The following is a 22727-nucleotide window of genomic DNA, read 5'->3' on the forward strand; positions in this document are numbered from 1 at the left end:
ATCATCACTGCCTTTATGAACACCACTAAAAATAACAACTGAATTATCTTTCCACAACAACAATGAGCACCCCCAACAATTTCAAGAGGTTAAATTTTGGATCTTTGATTGATGGAATATGAATGAGTGTGAAAATTTTACTAACAATTAGATGATAGAAACACAATTTTTATGTGCCCACTGAGAGGTTGTGCATCAATCTCATAAATCTCAAATAATAATTGATACCAGTCAGTCAAATTCAAATAAAATTTAAAATAGAAAAAAAATTGAAACTTTTGGAATCTAAAGGAGAAAAAGAAAAGGAAAAAGGCAATGAAGGTGTAATAGAAAGAGCAACAACTATGGTGACGGAGGCAGCAGTAGTTCCACACATTGTCGTATTTTCCTTTTCCTTCATCATCTTCTTCTAACCCTTCATTCCTTCCTTAGCCCAAATTTTCTTCTTCTCCTTCAATCTTTGTTCTCTCTTTATCTCTCTCCTTACACCACAACCGCGACGCTGACGGTGGCAGCGGTGGCTTTCCATGTCGTCGCCTCTTCTTTCTGTATTTTCGAAAAAAGATATAACTAAAGTTTTAGTTTCCACTTCCTGTGTCTTCAGAAATATTTAAAGCTATGTTTGGAAAGGAGATGATAATGAAAGATTGAGATTGGGAGAAGAGATTGCGAGATAGAAATTATATTGTATTTGGTGTAAAATGTATTAAATTGAGTTATATCTCAATATCAACGTTCTGAAAATCGGTTTGAACTGGCCGGTCGAACCGGTTGAACCGTAAACCGACACAAAAAACGAATCGGTCAGATGCTAAAATCGTAGATTTTAAAAACTGTCTTTGAACCGTTGAACCGGTCAGGAACCGGTCGGTCGAACCGAACCGTAACCCGACCGGTTTTTTTAATTTTGCTGAAACGCTGTCGTTTTTATGGAGAGGAATCCAGAACCCTAACTTCAGAGTTCAGCCCTAAGCAAAACATGTTCTTTGCCTCTCTCACACTTAGCCAGAGCTTCTCTCATCGACCTACTGCTCTTCCCTCACTCCCTCACTTCCGTCCAACCACCGCCAGCTACCGTCGCCATCGCAACTTCCAACTTCGAACAGCCACCGTCGCAAACTTCCAACTTTGAACAGCCACCGCCTGCACCCTCACTTCCCTTCCATCGCGCAGCAAACGTCGCAAACTTCCTTCCCTCCATCGCGCCGCCACCGTTCGAACGTCAAAGCCACCATCGCGCAGCCACTGTCCCGCCACGCCAGCTCTGTTCCACCGCGCTCCTGTCCCTTCAACTCCTGTCCCTTCAGCGGCGTCAGCTCTGTTCCATGGCGCAGCCCTTCCCTCGAAGGTATTTTTTATTTTTGTAACTGTAATTGTGATTTTAGTTTGTTAGTTAATCAGTTAATTTGTGATTTGTTTCTGATATTTTTTATTCCAACCTTGCTACTATTAATTTTTTTTTATTGTGTATCAATGTGCTAATTATCTATGAGATTAATGGATTGCTTTAAGCCTGTAATATTGTTATTGGAAACATTGCAAACATTGAAACCATTGCTGACGGGCAACATCATGTGCAAACATTGTATGAACCGATCGGTGTTGCTGGTCAGATTATTCCCTGGAATTTTTCTCTTCTCATGTTTGCTTGGAAGGTTAGTGGCTCTGGTTACTGGCTCTTCTTTTTAATTTTGCTTTGGTTACTGATTCTGTTTAATTTCTGAATACTTGGTTCTTCTTCCTTTTAATTTCTGAAAATTTTGTTCAAAATTTCATTTAATGTTTTGTGATTTTTTGTAATTGCTCTGGTTCATAATGTACCAATATTCTGTTTTATAATTGCTGGTTGCTGGTTAATCTTTGGTGAAAGGTTTAGTGTGATTACTGCTGAATGGCGAATGCTTGTGTTTGAAATAATAACCTGTAATACAAAAATAATAACCTGAATTGCTGGTTAATCTTTGGTTAATGTACCAATGTTTTAGTGTTTACTTGATTAAGTTAGTTTGTGTTTGAAATAATAATCTGTAATACAAAAATTTAAGACATAGCTCTTGAAAATGGTTTTTTCCCCTAAAATTTAAGGTGAAAAAAAATATTTTTAGGGTGTTCAAACTAAGCTAGTGTATATATGATGGTAGATGATCTCATAATAACTGTTGAATCAATTTGATCATACTCTCAGTGAAACCACTACTGCAGACCCTGCTTATGCTGTGTTGACTTTTAGTTTAAAGGAGATGGTAATTTATTGGTAGGGTTTGTCCATTTTGGCCTTAAGTTTAATTTGGTGGTGAAGTGATGGCTTTCTTTGTGTTTGTTGTCTCCTTCGATTTATTGCAGGTATCAAGGGATAAAATGAAGGGAAAAACTGCTCCATGGGAAATTGCTCCAATAATTTTATTTAATCATGTATCTTATATTGAACCTATTTTCTACTTTTATGAATTATTTTTCACCATTGTTAGAGCAATGCAGGTAGTTTGGCTTCTGCTTTACATCTTAATTAGCATGCTCAGTTAAAAAAAATAATAAAGTACATACATATATTACTATTTTGAGTTGATGACATTTTATGTAATGTTTTAAATTTGGAAGATATTTTAAGATTTATATTAAACTATAATTATATTTTAGGATGTTTTTATAATTTATTTATTATATTATTCTAAAACGGTTTTTTTGGTTGGATCACGGTTGAACCTGTTGGACCAATAAACCAGTAAATCAGTGACTAGAGCGGTTCGATGACCGGTTCGTTTCTCAGAACCTTGCTCAATATATATTATGTTTAGTTTAAGATAAATCTGAAAATTGAGAGGTAGATTTAGTGCAGCACTAGAAAAATAAAAAAAATTTCGAGAAATTACAATTTACATCTTTTTTAAAAAAAAAAATTTTTCTTAAAAAAAAGTTATTTTTCACATAAAAAATGAACAAAAAAGTACTTTTATCTTATTTTACCCAAATATAATTGATAGATGAAAAGATCTTTTTTATATGAGATATCCAAACATAAAATCACTTTTACTTTTGTAAAAGATCTTTTAAAAAATATCTTTTTTGAAAATTGCATCCAAACAAGCTCTTAGAGTTTGAAAAGTTAAATAATGGTATTTTTAAGAAAAAAATGTTATTAAAGTTTTAGTATTCATTTTGAAAAATTTCAGTCTCTTGTGTTCCTATTTTTTAGAGATACTAAAAAAATTAAAATTTTGTATTTCAAGACTAAAATTTTAGTTTTATATCTCAATCCCAAATTATGATTTTGGAAACAAAAGTAGCCTATGTGTAGAGGAGAGATGGCACCTGTTCCCACAAAAATTTTGGAGAAAAAGTTATATATTGTTAGAGTTAAGCTCCAATATGGTTCTTGAGATTTTTTGAAATTTTAATTGTACCAATTACGTCTCTAAAATTAGTAAAAGTGCATCATGTTAGTCCCTGATCTATTTTTCATTAACGGCATGCTGATGTGGCTTGATGACGTGAATCATTAGTGACACGTGACATGCTGGCGTGGTCAGGTATATCACGTGCCAAAATACTATTTGGCCATTTGTTAGCTTATGCCCCATGTGCAACATTATTGTCCACATGTTATCCACTATGTCGCGTTGTTGATGCATCATATTGGTCCCTGACTTTGCATTAGTGACTTATTATAGTCCTTAAAATTGAATATCATACACAAAATTAGTCCTTTCACAAGTTTTTTCTTTTATTTTTTTAGTTCAAAATTCTCAATATCTTTAGATACACTAATTTTAATTCTATTTTTTCACATGTCATTTAAATATAAATACTTTTTTAAAATATTTTTAAGATGTTAGTTTTAATTATTTATTTTTTTATAATAATTTAACATTAATAAATTTTGTAATATGTATGTATGTATGTATGTATGTATGTATGTATGTATGTATGTATGTATGTATGTATGTATGTATGTATGTATGTATGTATGTATGTATGTATGTATGTATGTATGTATGTATGTATGTATGTATGTATGTATGTATGTATGCTTAAATACATTTTTTTTATTTTCGTAAAAAAACACGTGTATTTTTAACAAGAAATCAAGAATCAAAATATACTCTTTTTTTAACTTAAAAAATTATGTTTTTTAAATCAATCATATAATTATTGTTACGAGGCGTACTTTAAACTAGTTGTGTGTAAATGAGCTAAATGAAACAGGCCGAAGATGATAGTTAGAGTCAGGGGCGGAGCTAGATGAAATATTAGAAGGGGGTTAAAAATATTTACACAATAAAATAAGACTAAAATAAAAATTTAAGGGAGGTTAAACTGAAATTTACATATAATTTACAAGTAGAAAATTAAAATTAAGGGCCTGGCCCCCCTTTTCTACTGTGTGGCTCCGCCATTGGTAAGATGCTTGAAGTACCTTCATGTCAACTCCAAGACAATAGTTGGAGGTATCTATAAGAGACTCCAATACCTAAATCAGCAAGAGTTTAAGTTGATTTATGTGAGAATTGAGTTGAGAAATACCTTAATTTGTTGGGATATTTATAGAAAGAGATGATAACTTAGTCATTTGATTAATGATCTTATCTCAAGAGGAGTATGTAGTTTCTTCGTTATTGCATAAGAAGTTAACAAATTATTTCAAGTGGCGTAGCTATTAGTATTAAATTATTGAAAAAAATTGTATGATAAAAACTAAAATCTTAATAATATTTATCAACATTATTTGTATTTAAAAAATATGTAAAAAAATTATAATTAAAATTAGTGCATTCAAAAATATTGAGAATTTTGAATTCATAAGAAAGAGAAAAAAAATTATTGAAGGGACTAATTTGGAGAATAACATTCAATTTCAAGAACTAAAATAAGTCACTTAGGCCCAATTTGGGTAACTAACTTAATTAAGTTCCTTTTGATAAAATAACTTAAATAATAAATGACTCTGTTAAAAGTAACTTATAAATAAGTTATTTTGTATTTGGATTTTTAACTCTAAAAGTGTTTATTTTAAAGAAATGTAATGAAAAGTAGAAGTATTATGAGAGAAGTCATTTTTTTTAATTTCTCTATAAGCTCCAAAATAGCTTCTTAGAAAGTTGCAATTTGGTTTTGAAAATTGCACCCGACATTAATACTACTACTTTTCATAAGTCAAAACTTAAAAAAGCTACTTCTAGAGTTTCCCAAACGGGCTCTTAATGCAAAGTCACGAACCAATTTGATGCATCTACAATAATGACATAGTGAATAACATATGGATGATTAATGTTGTGACACATAATTGAATAGTATTATGACACGTGACACATCCATCCACGCTAGCATGCCACATGTCACTGTTTGACCCATCATCATATCATTACATGTGGTCAAATTATGAAGTGACACGTGTCATTAATAATCCACGTCATCAAACCACGTCAGAGAGTCTACTAGATAGACAACAGAAGTTGCGAACAACGTAAATACACCCAAACCCACTAAAACAAAAAAGACATCACATCCCATTTATCCACCATAACCCTAGCCTTTCACCTTCTACCTTTTTCTCTTTTTACCGCAACCACTTCACACCCCCTTCCCTGTTGCGTCGTCACCAACGCACCTCACCGCCGCCACTGCACCTTCTTCTCCCATGTATCGCGCCGCTCCCGTTCCCCTGCCACCACATCGCGCCGTCGCATCTTCTCCTTTTCCAACTGGAAGCATGGTCCCGTGCCGTTGTTGCTCCTCGCAAGCTCCATTCCACGCGTCCTTGGCAACGCTGCGTCGACCCAGCTGCAGGCGTACTCGCTAACGCCGACCGACCCCTCGCCACCTCAACCTAGTTCCACACGTCGTCGCTGTCGACGCCTCAACACAAGTTCTGAGCGACGTCCCTGTCCAGCATGGTCTCTGCACCGGCCTCGAACCAGCGTCGATTGTCCTCCCTGCCACGCGTCTTCAACGGCCAAGCTCGACCCCGGTCTCTCACTGTGCTGCCACTCTCTCCACGGTGAGTCCTCTGTCCTGGCTTTTTCGCGTTTGTATCTGTTTTTTTTTTTTTCCGAATCATATACTGGAGAGAGAAAAAATTGGGGTTCTTTTTTAATTGTGTTTTTATCTAATAATAATAATAATAATAATAATAATAATAAGATATGTTATAAAAAGATAATTTATCCTTTATTTTAGAGAGGATTGAGTAGAATTTATCTAAAATTTATATATAAAAACTCACAGAATAAAATATTTAATTATTATATAAAAATAATGGCATATTAATAATATATTTAAATCGTGAGATTCAAATAATTAATTTTGAAAATAACGGCAATAAATGGGGAAAATAGTCACAAGCGAACAAAAAACGTGCCATATATGGCATGAGTCAGGGCTAAAAGGATCATTCGAAAGAGTCAGAGAGGCCTTATGGAAAGGGGCTGGAGATTAATGATCGTTTTGCATTACAAGGTTTTCGCTCTTTTGCCGACGTGTTTCTTTTTTTTATTTGGGATGACATATATTTCTCACAAAAAGGATTTTTTTGGTAGTTTTTCCAAAATTTAAAGTGGCCGGTACACTTGACCAAAGAAAAAAAAAAAAGTGGCCGGTAGAAGCTCTTTTGTGAGTTGTGACATTTTTCCCTTTTAAAATTATATTATACTGGAAAGTAACATTTATTTTTGTAATTTTTAAATTTTTTATATAGTTATAAATATATCATTACGTTATCTATGACACCATACTTTAATTTAAAATTATATTTTCGATCATCACAGGTTGTTGTTACTTGTTATACTATATTCTATGTGACATTTCTTTAAGAATAAATATATTTTTATCTTTAAAATTTAGTAAAAATTTTAAAAATATCTCTAAGTTTTATTTTGTTTTAATTTTATTCAAAAAAAATTTATTTTGCATCAAATATATTTTTGGCAACTAATTTTTTAAAAAATTTAAAATAAATTTAACAACAATTTCATAAGAACAACCCTCAACACAAACAAATCAAACATAATTTTCATGTATTATTTTTAAATTTGTCTTAAATTTTTTAAAAATTTAACTATTAGAAATATATTTGATACAAATCAAAAACTTTTGAGACAAAATTAAAACAAAACAATTTAAATATATTTTAAAAATTTTTAACAAAATTCAAGAACAAAGAATATATTTTAACCTTTTTTATAATATTTTCAACTCCCCGCGTTCTCACCTACGGTAACGTGATTAACTCATGTACGTAGGGGCGGAGCTTCTTTAGGGCAATGGGGTCCCCAAATATTTTATAAAAGCATTAGTAGTATGTAGACAAAAAGTGAAATTAGATTCTGAACTCTGACAAAATGTTCTTATCCTATATTTAGTTTACTCTATTTATTTAACATTGCAATATTCCACAAGTCAGCTCTTTGTTTAGCTCACTACCAAACTAATTTAGTCATGAAGTATTCAATAAAGGAATAATGGAAACAAGTAAGATCTAAAACTGAAACAATTCAGACAGCATCCAAATGGAGAAAGATTAACGAGCCTGCAACACATTACATCGGTATTCGCCCAATGCCCAGATAGGGAATATGTTTCTGTACGCAGCATAAGTGATCATGCAATTCCTGTTGAACACCCCCATGATTTCCTAACAGGAGAGAAAAGAAATATTGATTTAGTTGATTTCTTTTGGCATTTTAACAATTTAAATGATATACAGAATGCAAGATATGGGATTTTGAAATCAATACCTCTTGTGGATAGTCACCATTGTCCATCTGGGAATTTATCAGATATGCGGCTGCACGGTGCAATGGTTTTGAATCTCTTTTGGCCTGTTCATACATATACATTCCACGTGAAATATAAAATTATATGATAAGACAAATGCAGGATAACATGAACTTACAAAGCATTGCCATGGGTTTTATATAATACATGTATCAACACAGGTGGGATATGTATAAGCTATTTAAGTTTTTTAAAAACTGTCAAAGTGATAAATTATCCTACCTCAATGAAGAATGGATTTGGTGTAATAATAAACTAATCAGTTCAAAACCATGGCAGCAGCACAAAAGTAGCAAATATTTTGCTGTATATACCTGTCCAGCAGCAATGAGAGCCAGCAAGGCCCACGATGTGTTTACGAGATGAGCCCTGTTGTTTTCAAGATTTGAATACACCTGAAAAACAGACATTGGGAGAAACATAACTATAACTCTCATCCTTTGGATTCCTGAAAGTAATAGAGTATTCTAACTGAATGTTACTTAAAAACAAAATGCAATACGTTATATCGAAATTGTATCAGTTTCATCAAATTCTTCGTCTTATACTCTCCTTTCCTTCCCACACACTTCCCAGAAAGTTATAATCTCGACAACTATCAGTTTCATCAAATTCTTCGTCTTATACTCTCCTTTCCTTCCCACACACTTCCCAGAAAGTTATAATCTCGACAACTTCTTTATCGTGTTCATGCATGCACTACTCGAAAAAGACTCTCCCACAAGAAAATGCTTAGTAGTTTTAGGGATTTCTAAGAAGAAAAATAAATGATATTGGCATTTAGAAATAATAAATTTAACCTTGTTTTGACAAGACAAATAACTCTCTCCCCAGCCACCATTTGAAAGCTGCTTAGACAGCAGAAATTCACAAGCTTTACGGATGGCTGCGGAATCACTGTAACTCTTTCCAGCAGCAATCAACCCATTTATCCCAAACCATGTGGCATAGGTGAAGCAAACTCCCCATGAACCATACCTGTTAAGCAAATTTGAGTGGTTTAGAGGTCTACTAAACTAACAAAGTTCCATTCATGCTAAAAGCAAGAGAGCAAAACTACAACATGCATAAATCAACTATCAAATCAATAGGAAAAAGTTGAAAATAGTGGTTTCCAAAAAGGAAGTAGCAAACCATGAACCATCCAAAGCTTGAACGCTTTCAATATATGCAGTGGCTTTTTTAATACAGCGGCTTATTTCTTCTGAGCGATGCATGGGATATAATTTCCGAAATGATGCCAATGCTTGCAGAGAGGCTGATGTACATTCCACATAACTATAGCACATAGCAAATAAAAATATTAAAAGATTCAAATGATGGGTTAAGGGATAGGAAGAGGAATGCAAAAACTTATACTGAACAAGTATTTGACAGCTTACCAATAATCAATAACTATATCGCCAAAAGTTTCTGCTGGATTTATTATCTGACAAAAGAGAAAGCATTCATCTAAGTGTGTATCTAATCTTAATCCAAAATCAACTTCCTAAATTTTCAAGATCAACTCGTCATCTGTAATTCCAAAATCTAGAGGAAAGGCCAAAAAATTTTGTTCACAAACAATAATTTCAAAGTTCTAGCTTTTGTGGTATAACTTCAAATTCATGTGCTTGACGAATTGAGAAATAAGTTTTGGGGGAAGATGGCAGAGGGAGCATTGACTACATTGTAACAGATTTTCATACTTTATTATTCACATGGTGTAATTCAAGTAGGCTAATTTCTAATTATTCATAAAAGAAAGTTACCTCCAACCATCTATATGATCGTGTGAGTTCATATGTTGCAAAGCCACCATCGTTATTCTGAAGAGTTGGGAAAATTCATAAATGAATAAATACATCTCTCGATAATAGTGTTGATTCTTCAAAGAGATTCAACAAATTTTAAAGAAGCTATTTGCTCATACACTGTAGATCACAGTTAGACACACAAGATATTTAAAATAAATAAATAAATAAAAATTGATAAAAAAAATGAACAAATTAATGAGAAAGAAAAGGTTAAATAGAGAGAGGACATGGTATCTTTACAAGAAAGAAAAAGATAAAATGAAAATCTTCTTCCACCAATCTATCAATGATTTATTTGCTCAAACTACTCAGATAATCTAGCTTCAGCCATGACAAGTCTATTACCTGCAATGAGAGCACGATATTAACAGCATCATATAGCCTCTCTGCTTCGATTGGCTCACCAGCAATCTTTGGTGAAATTTTGGAAAGTAATAGAGCAGCCTAAAAAGTAGCATATTTATTAAAGTGGCAGAATAAATTAAACAAGTACAATTTCTTCTACTTTTTTCAATCAATAATTACTTTTAGTCCTTCAGATGTGCAGTCAGATATTGGCCATCCATGATCTCTAGTTGAAAAAGGCCAAGCACCTTTGGAAATGTGACGGTACCAATAATTAAGATCACCTGGACAATCTTCTAAAACCTTTTACAAGAAAAAGAAGAGAAATGTTGATCAACAAGGGTGAACCGATGCAACAATAGTAATAAAAGTGTGAAAGTTACCTGTGATTTCTTAATAAACGAATGAGCTTTTTTAATAGTTTGGCCATATTCTTCAATGAGGTTAGATGAAATAATTGCTTGGACAGCAAATGCAGCATCCCATAGTTGACTTCCATTGTATCCCTGCAACAAAAATTGGTTACAAGTAAATTTTGTGATATAAGCTTGAGCAAACACTATTATGACCTTAAGAAAAACCCAATAATGCTGCAACAATAGTTTCACATATTATTTTGCACTATATAAATATCAATTTTAAGCCCATATCATTCCTAATCATCCGTGACTATGTCCAATTATATCAAAAACATCTTCTGATCACTCTGATAAGAGAATAAGTTGACTAATATGTGGACCTGCATTTTCATGCCATCTTCAGCAATCCACAAATAATCATTAAGCCTTGGAAGATGCAACTTGAAGGCCTCTGAATTTGGATCTTCTATCCAACAGCAGAGCATATTCAACACCTGATTGAGAATCGGGCAAAATAACATTAACAAGATAATTAGTATTTCATTTTTATCCCCAAAAATAAATGAATAAAAATTGTCAGTATTTTTGCTAATCAAGTCCCCAGTTAGCTGGAAATATATATATAACGGGAACAACGAAGAGGTGCTCAGGCATCCACAAAAAATACAATCAACAGTTTAACACTAAATGAAAATAACACAGTAAAAATAAATCAATATGTAACCAAAGCCTAACAATTATTTTGGTCATTAGAAAAGCAAGTTATCCAAAGATGAATAGAAGGAGATTTCTAATACCCCAATGCAAAGGGAGGGAAGTTAAGAAACAATGAATAGTTGAAGAGAAACCTTGTGACTCCTGTCCCCTCTCAAGAATTACCTTGTTTACAGGACCTATGCAAATATACCGAGTATTCTCATCTTCATAGTGTATATGCTTCATTACAGTTGTTAGAGCCCTTTCTCTCAACTTGTTTCCAGGCCAATGCATCATAACAGGCTCAACGACCTTGTGTAGAGTGGCCCAAAGAACATCCTGAATAAAAGGATGAGGATAGTACAAGTCTTCCTGCATGAAAACAAAGACAATCCTCTTGTAACGTTATCTTTAGCACAATTAAATTGGTAGTTAACAATTTTAGAGAAATCAAATGCTGATGACAAAGTTCCCAATAGTCTGACACTTTCTACCTACATTCTTCCACACAAAGTTTAATTTCATCACAAAAGGAATGAGCCTCTGCATTGCTCAAGCTTCAAGCCAAGGGAATTTCAAATTCAAACAACAGAGGACATTAAATATATAAAAACCTTTATTGCATTATCACCTATCAGTTGAAGCTTTTGGAAGAATCAATGCTTTGAAATGAAAATAACATGTTATAATGATAGTTTACAATGGCATTATTCTAAGGACAATAATAAGCATATAAGAAGTATCCTAGTAATTACTTGGTTGATAACGGGGTGGCAAACAAAGTAACCACTAATAATAGTGACATGATGGTTGCCATTGTAGTTTGTAGATTGGTATTATGTGGGCATAAACAATAGTAACTGGTTTTGCATGGATATAAGTTCTGGTATCAATTCAACAGGATAATTAACATATGATTTTGACGAGAAAAAGAAGCCAATACGAGGAACAAAGTGCAAATTCTATTTCCATGCAATTGTTAACTACAAGAGAAAATTTCAAGTGTGGAGGCTCAAAATGTTTTCAAAACTTACAAGCATCACTAACCTTAGCACACAAATTGCGAGCTTTATCCCAATCTATATCATGATATGGTGTGTTATAGAGCTCTTTTCTCAAAGATAACACTGTTGGTGTGATTGGACCAACAAACCTCTTGCCATATAAGTAGGACATGGGCAAATAGACCATCCGGCAATGACACCACATCCTTCCTGTACAGTACAAAAAATATAACTCAAAATGAAAAATACATATAACATTAAACAGTGTTTAAGATAATTCACCCAAAAACAAATTACAATAAACATAGACAACTAATTTTAAAATGATTCTTTGTACAAGTAATCAACAATAGAAGTCATTCTTAAGGAATAAGGACTGCATACGCCGCATGAACTCATGAACACATACAACAATGCCAGCCTTTTATCCAGTAACGATGATATAGAGTACTTAATCACAACACAAAGGTTCCTAGATGAACAACAAATAAATTCCAGCACAAACTTTACATCAAAAGTCTTTTGTACAATTTGAAGTCATATTGTTCAACCTAAAATAATATATGTATCTCTCCAGCAACAAGATCAGGTTTCGTGTAAGGTTGAAAGAAATTCTCACTATCATAGTGCAATTTGCTCTATTCCTGGAGTAAAAAGTCCAACTAATATACAAAAGCTGATCATATAAAGAAACTTGATGCATTTGTAAACATCCTATCATGAAACACTCAACTGTGAAGCATGAAAGAAAAATGAACTCTTGGAAACAATCTATCATTTATGTAACAGCTCATTAACATCGATAACCACTTAAGTGGATAGTTGTTCCTAAACTGAATATTTTTACACATCTATTAGTTCATGTATTCTCTCTGAGAAGATTGATTGATAAACAACTAGAATAAAACACAATAACCTGGATGAAATGGGAGCAAGTATGGAAGTAGCCATATCTCAGGGGGCATGGGATTATTTCCTGACCATTCATGTGCCCCGAGCACCTATAATCAGAAAGTAGAAAATAAACAAATATACCATATACATTAGTAAAATCATTAAAAATATCTTAATATTCATATGATGAAAATTTAAAATAAAAAATAGACTCAAAGATAGGCTAAGATTTTAACTGAAAGCCACATTTTTCCCCATGATGTTATGTAAGTAGCACCACCATGTGATTGAATCCAGTTACGTGCTTTCTCCATGTCCCCTCCTCCATCATTAGGTCCCTCACCAAGCAATCTCAGAACAACATAATTTAAGACAGAGCCAAACATGGTGCTTGGACCTTCAATATGCAAACCCCATCCACCATCCTTGTTCTGTAGTTACAGTTCACTAATGAGAATAATTTCTGGGACAAGTCCAAAGATTAGGGTGAAGGATGGGACAAAGCTCTTACCTGATGATTATAGAGATATCGGCATATTTCCTTTTTATGTTCTTCTGTTAAGACTGCATTCAGTCCTCTAGTGACAGAAAGAGCAATTATCTGTTTGATTGGATATCCCAAACAGTATTAGATATCCACAGCTATCAAGTCAGAGGAAAGACAATGTCAAACATAATTTTGAAGGAAAAAGTTGCAATATTGTCAAAAACAATGTATTTTAAGGCCAGAATATGCATAATATAACAATTAACCCAAACATTATTTGAGTTCCACATTTATCATTTGGGAGGGAAGACAATTTCAAACACAAATTTGAAAGCTGAAGTTTCAATATTGTCAAAAAACATGCGTTTCAAGGTCAGAATATGTGGAATATAACAATTAACAGAGAAAAAATTTCACAAAGGAGAAAAGATCAAGTGTTCAAAATAAAACTTACCAAGCCAGGCATAAGAAACATGGGACCTCCATAATCTCCAGGCCAGTGTCCATCGTCACTCTGGAGGGTTGAATGGAAAGTAATGGCCCTTTTCAATGTTCTTGTCACAGTCTCTTCAGTAACATCTTCAATATCTTTTACTCTAACTTTGGGTAAGACTTCACTAATTGGGTTCTCTTTTGCAAACTGCAATGTTTTTTAAGAAACATCATTGAACTTAAAAGGATTGAATTTCTGATATCAGAAACTTATAGCTTTGATACCATAACAACGCACAAAATATAATATACAACCTCCCAGTATAACAATATGATAAAATGATTTTCTAAAATGTCCTCATTTTAAAGATTTAAAAAACACTTCCGAATTGATTTCCACGTTCGAAGAAGGAACAAGTATCAAACAAGTACACAGTATAATAATAATTGCTTTTTCTAAGAAATTAATGAACTAGGTCAGTGTCTGATTGATTAACAGCAAATAAAACCACAACTAAAAGCAGAATTTCTATAAGAGGGGATTATTATGCCAATAGCAACCAACTTTGTAGACAAGGCTAAAGAAAACACCTGCACAAGGATTAGTTCCGCACCCAAATGTAGCAGAAAACAATTCATGATCTTACTGCCCTAGACCCACCTATTCAAACTTAACATATGTTGTCACTTCTCCTCTACATAAAGTATGAATCATTGATAACTCTAATCCTTAAAATTTTTTAAATAGGGACCACTAATCAAATCAAATGCTCTTGTAACTTTTGATACTTTATTTAAAAATAAAAAAAAATGAAAAAATAAAAAGAAATTTTTATAGTATAAATTGTAAGTAAATAAAACAAATTTACTTAAATGGAAAAAGAAAAACTATCAAAACTTGAATGGAAATTAGCCTCAGAGAAAAAGAGTACCTGAATGCGCATGAGGAGATCAGCGCTATGCTTGTGTTCAAAGCGATTCTCGCGGAAACTCTTGCGAGTGGCTTCAATCTGAGCGAGCTCTTCCGGCGATCCGAGATTAGGATCGAACTCCCAAATCTGCCGGCCAATGTGATCATTAAGTGTCCGAAGCCATGGGCTTCCACCGTCGGAAACCTTGAGCCTCCACATTCTCTTCGGTCTAAACCAAACGAGAACGAAAAGAAGTTTGAAAGTGACAGAGATGAAATGCAAATGCAACTGCGAAAGTGAAAATGGAAATGAAAATGGATGTGAAGGAAGGTATGTAGAAATAAGAGTAAGTAGATGTCATTGGGTTTAAGAAGAATCCACACGAAGTTGTAGAACCTGATAGGGGTGCACATGGTTTGGTTAATCCAAAAACCAAACCTGTTTTTTTGTTAACAAAAAATTTAATCTTGGTTAATTAACCAAATTGATTTTATATGATAAAACCGGTTATTAACCGGTTAAAAAATTTAAAACCGATTTTTAACCAGTTATAAAAATAACAACCCATTTTAAAAAAATAACTAGTTTTTGGGGGAAAAAACGGTTTTTACATAAAAAAAAAAAAAAACCTTTTTCTTAAATTGAATTTTTAATCTAAAATATTGAAATTAGAATTGTTCAAATTTGGTTTTGGTTTTGATTAACCAGTTAGAAACCGATTTTGTTTAATTTGGTTTTGGTTAACCTATTTTAAAAAATATGAATAAAATTTTTAAAATTTTGTTAAATTGGTTAACCAAAATGTGGTTATGGATTTTAACCAGTTAACCACATTTTGGTTTTTTTTATGTATACCCCTAGAAGCTGACCTGGTTCTGATGGTGGTTGGTTGCTGTTGATACCTCTTATGCAATAATTATATGAATATCATACACTGAAAATGTGAATCACTATAAGTCTATGATGCCATCAATGCTCGTATTAAATACTCGGTTTAACTAATGCTTTGAAAAAAATTTTAAGTTTTAATCAAGGTTCTGAAAACTGGATCGATTATCGAACCGCTTTAGTCACTGATTTACTAGTTTACTGGTCCAACCATGGTTTAATCGAAAAAACTGTTTTATAATAAAATAATTTTAAAATTATAAATACACCCTAAAAAATACAAACATCAAAATATTATTCAAACTTTAATGGCATTATGTATAACTTTTGATGACTAAGATTAAATTATTATTGTATAATGACATGATACTCATAATTTATATGGAAAAATAAGATAGTAAATCAAAAACAAAATTTTTCACCATATCACTATTTAAAAACTCATATATCCACCTTAAACTAAGAAAAAATAAATTAATCTGAGAATTAAGACTTTCATAATGCAACATAATTTGTGAAGCTATACACAAAGGTCAGTCTTAAGATCCAAATAAAAGGGTGCTTATAGAATATAATTCATATTTCCTAGTACTAGTATAAACATCCTAAAATATAGCAACATAGCAGAATAACCATCCTATATAAAAATCACAACACAAAATAGCAACATAGCAGAACAATCAATCCTAATCAATAATCAATTAATCATTCAATTTAAGCACAATTAACTCACAAAACACAAAACAACAGCACATCACTATATATGAAAATACAAAACACAAAACAGCAACACAGCAAAACAGCCATGGCTAATCAATTAATCATTCAATCTAAGCACAATTAAGTCATTAAGACAGTCACAATCTAAGCATAATCGAGTCACAACACAAAACAAAACACAGCAGCACAATTTTAATGAAGATTAACAAGATTAAACAGTGAACTAAATCAACTGAATCAGCACAATTTTAACAAAGATTAACCAGAAAAATAAATCAACTAATCATTCAATGATTCAATCCAAAACAAGAAAACAGAGTATAATATAGCTAAATTCAAATTTCAATCAAGCATTAGCAGAATCCAAAAAAAAAAAACAATGTTCTGAGTAAAGAATGAAGAACAGAGAACAAAAATTAAAAAAAAAATGAAGCTATTGCCTTCGTTGTGAGCGGTCTGAGCAGAGGGGCAGAAGCACCACAGAGACGGAGACTAAGCGACGAGCAGGACGACGGAAGGTGCAAAAGCGCGGCGGAGCAAACGAAGAACAAGCACTAGCAGTGAGCACTGACCTTCGAAGGACGATTGCGAGCAGACGACGTCGACAGTAGAAAACGAAGACTGAGAGCCAACAGGGATTCTTCTTTGGAGGACACTGACGGAATAAAGAGAGGAGCCCCTGACTGAGATGGACAGCGTGGGTGGCTCACTCCTTGCGGCGATGAGGCTAGGGTTTCCATTTTTGTTTGGGGAGAAAGAAGGAAGGAGATAATAGAAACCGGAGAAGGGGCTCTAGGGTTGGGAGGAGAGGCTTCTGTGCTTCACACGTTCCCCTAACTGCGACAGACGGCAGCGGTGGCTCACTTCTTGTGGCTTGCGGCAGTGAGACTAGGGTTTCCGTTTCTTTGGAGAGGAGGAAGGAGATGGGGAGAATGGGAGAATTGGAGAAAAGGTTGGTTCTTGTGGCTTCACCAAGGTTCTGAAAACCAAACCGGTCATCGAACTGCTTTAGCTACTGATTCACTGGTTTACTGGTTCGACCGTGGTTCAACCGAAAAAATCATTTTATAATAAAATAATAAATAAAATATAAATAAACACACTAGAACATAATTATAGTTTAATATAAACTTTAAAATATCATCCAAATTAAAAGTACTACATAAACCACAATGTTATAATCTCATTCAAATATAAACTCAAGTCAAATAACAAAAAAAATATTGACAATATGTCACAGCTGTGTTTAATATCTCATTTCTTGAGTGGATCATGGCAGTAGTGTGATTCAAACAGAAGCATTCTGAAGACAAGAATTAAACGCACCAGAATGAACAGCATTTAAGGTTTCCCATTACCATTGCATACAATTATTCTTTAGTTTGAACAGTAAACACACCTACTTTTCAACAAGCTAAGAATTTACATAATGACACATCCTATATAATATATTTTCATATGGCAGTAGTAAGTAGTTTACCATCAATTCCCATCTACTACTACTACTATAATAGAGTGTGAAAGTACTACTACTACTACTATAGTATATAGTGTGAAAGTCTTGAGAACAATGTAGGTACTAAGCTTAATAACAAGAGTATGTTCATACAAAAATTGAACAATCAAATGAGCAAATCAGTAGTATTGTGTTCTCACAAAAATTGCGCTATAACAAAAGACGGATCATAATGAACAAATAGAATCCTGAAAAACTTTTAACAAAATTTACAGCATAATTTTAATAAAGATTAACAAGATTTTCAGCTGATCACAATTTTAGCAAAATTTTATCACAATTTTAACAAAGATTAACAATTTTTTTCCAAAAATTAACCAAAAAAAATCCAAACAGTAAACTAATCATTCAATGATTCAATCAACACCAAGAAATAGGGGTGGGCATGGTTTGGATTTTCAAAAATCCAAACTGCATCCACTTTAGAACCAGTTTTGTGGTTGATGAAACCAAACTGGAACCGGATTAAAAAGAAAAACCGGTTCTAAACCGGTTTGAAAAAATAAAAACCGGTTTTAATATTTAAATCCAGTTTTATATAAAAACTGGTTTTAAATCCGGTTTTTAAATATCCAATCCGATTTTTTTTAGAAAATCCAGTTTTAAAACCAGTTTTAAAAATCCAATTTCCAAAACCAGACTTTTTAACAAAAAACCCAGTTTTAAAACCAGTTTTTAGAAATCTAATTTTCAAACCATAATTTTTTTAAAAGTAAAATTAATACTAAAGTCTTTTTAAACTATATAGGTTCATTACAACTAGAATTTGGTTCTTTATAAATCTAATGACAATATCTAATTTATGTAACATTTAATCATTCTCAAAACATCAAAAGAACACCACTGAAAAATCTCCCTAAAACAACCAACCCAAAATATCAAAAGATGCTAACAAAATCATCAAACAACCACAACCTTGGAGAAAAATATATCTGCATATAAAGCAAGGTACATCACTCAAACATAGTCTTCTATATGAGGCACTCTGCATCACAAAAAATAGAAAATAAGATTAAAAATGAATAACATAACCGAAAAGAAAAAAGAAGGGAAAAAATGCAAGAAAAGTAATGCTTAAAAATAATTGCAGCTTAATATTAGTACTTGGTAGACTCAAATGTAATCCGAATTCAGTCAAATGAACAAACTAAGATCCAAAGCCAAGGAACACAAACAAGGCATCACTTATTTGGAGAAACAAAGTTAATAAAACAAAGTTAATGTATGACTATGACCCCAACGCCTTTGTCATTTTGTTAAGTGCAAAGCCAAAAATTTGTGAACTATGAAACACTCCCAAGGACATAAAAGGGTGATCTCAGCAATGCAAATAAATCTGGGGTTGAAAAAAATTAAATTAAAAAGGAAAAAGCCAAAAAAAGGTGGGTGCCCAAATAAATTAATTAAGAAAAGAAGTTGAGATCTTTATTGTGAGATATGATTGCTTGATGATTACATTTGAAGGGGAATGTTGCAAGTCAAAGATGGGTCTCCAAGAGAAGATTGTGACAATGTTAGTACTCCTCACTGTCAAAACACAACCTCAACAACCTTAAAAACATGTATTTAACCTATATCATACCCAAGATCCCCTACAAACCATAAATGACACTTATATAGAACCATCACCTTTCTAACCAAATCCTAAAATCCTAACCCACCATACTCTCATTTTACCACAAAATATCATAAACTACCCTACCAAAACGGCCTTATCTATCTCACATACTAAAATTTGGTGCTAATTGCTATTAACAGTAGAACAGAAATAATTCAAAGTAAAAAACTAGAAACAGCAATACTGCTAACAGCAGAACAGAAACAAAAGCCAATGCAAATCTCCAAAAACCTTTTTGCATTTGCGCAATTTCAGTCTCAAATACCACACAGGGCAATTTCAATCTCAAATACCACACAGTTACAGGGAAATTTCAAAGTGCATTGCATTCTAGATTCATAGAATTCATCAAGAGGCAGAAATCAATGTACATTTTAGTTTCACAAATCAAGTTCATATTAACAGTGAATGCGTGAATTGAAGCTCATTTGTTGGATAGTTACGTATCATCAAAGATTAACTATCGCCAAATGGCTTCTTTTACATCAGATTCTTTCCTGTGAGAATCAATCAATCAATCAAATATGTATGAGATTATTTACCAGCACCAATCAACTTATTAAGTAATTATCAACTAATTGTAAAGCAATTATCAACTGATTAAAAAAATTAAATATGAAAAAAGCAAGAGCAGAGGCAAATGGTACTAACCCTGGGACCCAGAGGCAATAAGCACGAGCAGAGGCGAATGGAAAGCAAAAGAACCGGAAGCCCGCACCTGTGACGGCGAGTCGGTGACGGTGAAACCAAAGGATGACGATGGCAAACGAGAAAGGAGGACCAAAGGCAGAAGAAGAGAAATAGAGGTGAGGCCGTTGAACGGTTGAAGGAGACAACACGGTGCCGGTGCCAGTTGCCTGCTCCGGTGCCAGCTGCGGCGGAGACTACACGGTTGAAGGAGAAGAACCGAAGGAGAAGAGGACTGGATTTGTGCGTGCAAAGTGTCAACTATGAACTGGTTCTGTGGTTCACCAAATCAGATTTAGGGTTTTTTTAAATTTGGATCTGGATCCAGATTTAAAACTGTTTAAATGGTTTGGATTAAAAAACCAAACTATAAAATCAATCCAATTTGGTTTGGATTTTTTTTATTTAAAACTGAATTTTTTTAATGGTTTGGTTTGGATTTAGTTTAAAATCCAAAATCTGGATTTTTTTGCACACCCCTACCAAGAATACAGAATATAGAGTACAGAACAGTACTGGAGGTCTGGAGCATAGCTAATCATTCAATGATTCAAGTTATGGGAGGGAAAGCTCTAAGATGGTTCAATCATAGCCAAGGTTCTGAAAACCAGACCGGTCATCAAACCGCTTTAGTCACTGCTTCACTGATTTACTAGTCCAACCGGTCTAACTGTAGTTCAACCAGAAAAACCGTTCCATGATAAAATAATAAATAAATTATAAATAAACATCCTAAATATCTTTCAAATTTAAAACCCACATAAAATATCACCAACTAAATGTAATTAATCATCAAAATATGCAATATCTTGCTGCAAATTTGTTGACAATTAACATAATTATACTTCCATTAAAAATAGCTAGATTGAATTACAATGCACAAGTTAAAGGTAGAGCCTGAAACAAGAAGAATGAAAACAGAATTTTGTTTATATAACAAAACAATCAAAACATGAATCATACAATCACTAATTGCAAATTTTTTCTTCATAAGAACAGAACAATGAAAACATGAAGCATATAATAAATCAAAAGATCACCAATTGCAAATTTCTTAATAAGAACAGAAGTTAGAACAGTGAAAAATGAAGAAAGATTAGCAGTTTGCATCCCAATTTTAACAAAGCTCATCACAATGATTAACAAAAAAAAAAAGCAATGAAGGAACAGTGAATCAGTAACATAGGCAGTGCAAATTCAAGAAACTTTAATAAAATTTAACTACGGAAACAGACAGTAAAGCAGTAATAGAGTTATCAATTTAAAATTTATCATCAAATACAATCAGTGAGCAAAACCAATCAACCAAGTACTGACTGGGCATTCGGGGAAAAAAAAAAAAAGAACCAAGAGAACATTTAAATCACAGCAAAAACACAACAACAATAGGAACATTTAAAACAAAGCAACCCAAAAAAAAAAATCTAAAAATCACCATTGCTGAAAACAATGATTTGATCCGTGTATGCTCAAAGAATTAAAAGCTAAGCTTACAGGAAAGTGAAGAATGCCAAAACCAAAGAACCTTCAATCACAGCTTAAATCAAGAACAGAAAATCACAACAAAAACAAAAAAATTTACCAGAAAAATACTAATGCAAGTGGAATCATCATGCTAATATGTTTTCTGCAAAGATGCTATTTGTGCAGCTAAAATTTCCTAATTACTAAGATCCAATTATTCTAATTTCACATGCAATCAACTTACTAAGTTTCTAAAAGTTAGAAATTATAAAACCAACCAGAAATATGGTTAAAGCATTTCATCAAACATGTTGAGTGCGGTAAAATTAAGATGAAATAAGAGAATTCAAAGCTTAATATCAATGTGACAGAGAAGAGAACATAACTATTATAACTTTAATTCAGTCTATGAAATAATCCAAACCACTACCAAATCAAATAGTTACTTATTGTAATAGAAATCAGAAGTTGCAGAGTTTGAAGCGAGTATTGGTGTTGTGTGAGTGTATTGTCTGGTGGCGGGTTTAGGGAACTCACGGCGGTGACAAAAGAGAACAGTTTGACTGCTAGGTGGAGCGCGCGGGTTGGTCGCAGAGTTTGAAGCAGAGCAACGTGGCTTCCAGACGAACACAAATGCGAACTCGAACGGTGAACGGCGAGTGAATGCGAACAGTAAACGCCGAGCGAACGTGAACGGCGAAGAACGCGAACAAAGACGACAGCTGAACGAAGACGCTAACGTGAACGGCAAACAAACGGCGACGGAAGCGCGGCTGAGCAGACAAAGACGACGGACGCGGAGCTCGAGGAAGCAGCCGCGATCGGTGACAGCAAACAAGGGTTTAAGACTTGGAGCACGAGGGAAGCTAGATAGACGGACGGATGGCGAACTTTGCGTGCGACGGACGCGGCGTATGCCACTCCTTGCGGCGGGGGTGTAGGCTTACAATGCTAGGGTTTTTTGGCTGGGGTGGTGTGATTTCTTTCTGAAAAGGAAGGGGGAAAGAGAGAAAGAAACGAAGGAGCTTCCGTTTTTGTGTGAACCGGGTGGGTTTTGGTTCGGTCCGACCGGCCGGTTTCAGAATTTCTTTTTTTTTTTTGTTCCAGCATTTCTAAATGAGGTATAAAAGGGTGGCAAAG

The 22727-nt window shown here is 33.5% G+C and overlaps 1 protein-coding gene across 8 annotated transcripts; it reads right to left on the reverse strand.

Moving 5' to 3' along the window:
- Positions 1–7323: 7323 nt before the first annotated feature.
- On the reverse strand, positions 7324–22597 carry LOC107622483 (cycloartenol synthase). Of its 8 annotated transcripts, none has more exons than XM_088507238.1 (21): positions 22125–22597; positions 20640–20793; positions 20088–20397; positions 14716–14923; positions 13806–13991; positions 13376–13465; positions 13101–13295; positions 12887–12971; positions 12014–12180; positions 11150–11338; positions 10651–10764; positions 10295–10417; positions 10092–10214; positions 9912–10010; positions 9522–9578; positions 9153–9199; positions 8905–9048; positions 8571–8748; positions 8085–8165; positions 7731–7814; positions 7324–7627 (listed from the first exon to the last, which is right to left on the reverse strand). In XM_088507238.1, exons 4-21 carry the CDS (start codon positions 14911–14913, stop codon positions 7514–7516), a joined length of 2274 nt encoding a protein of 757 aa, XP_088363364.1. In that variant the 5' UTR covers positions 14914–14923; positions 20088–20397; positions 20640–20793; positions 22125–22597; the 3' UTR covers positions 7324–7513. The 8 variants fall into 8 exon arrangements, with proteins under 8 accessions (XP_088363364.1, XP_088363367.1, XP_088363361.1 ...); XM_088507241.1 differs by lacking the exon at positions 20640–20793 and adding an exon at positions 15564–15628 and having other exon boundaries at positions 22125–22564; XM_088507235.1 differs by lacking the exon at positions 20640–20793 and having other exon boundaries at positions 22125–22589.
- Positions 22598–22727: the final 130 nt, after the last annotated feature.

The sequence above is a fragment of the Arachis ipaensis genome, chromosome B10, assembly GCF_059453495.1.
Source record: "Arachis ipaensis isolate K30076 ecotype BB chromosome B10, ASM5945349v1, whole genome shotgun sequence".
NCBI classification, from domain to species: Eukaryota; Viridiplantae; Streptophyta; class Magnoliopsida; order Fabales; family Fabaceae; genus Arachis; species Arachis ipaensis.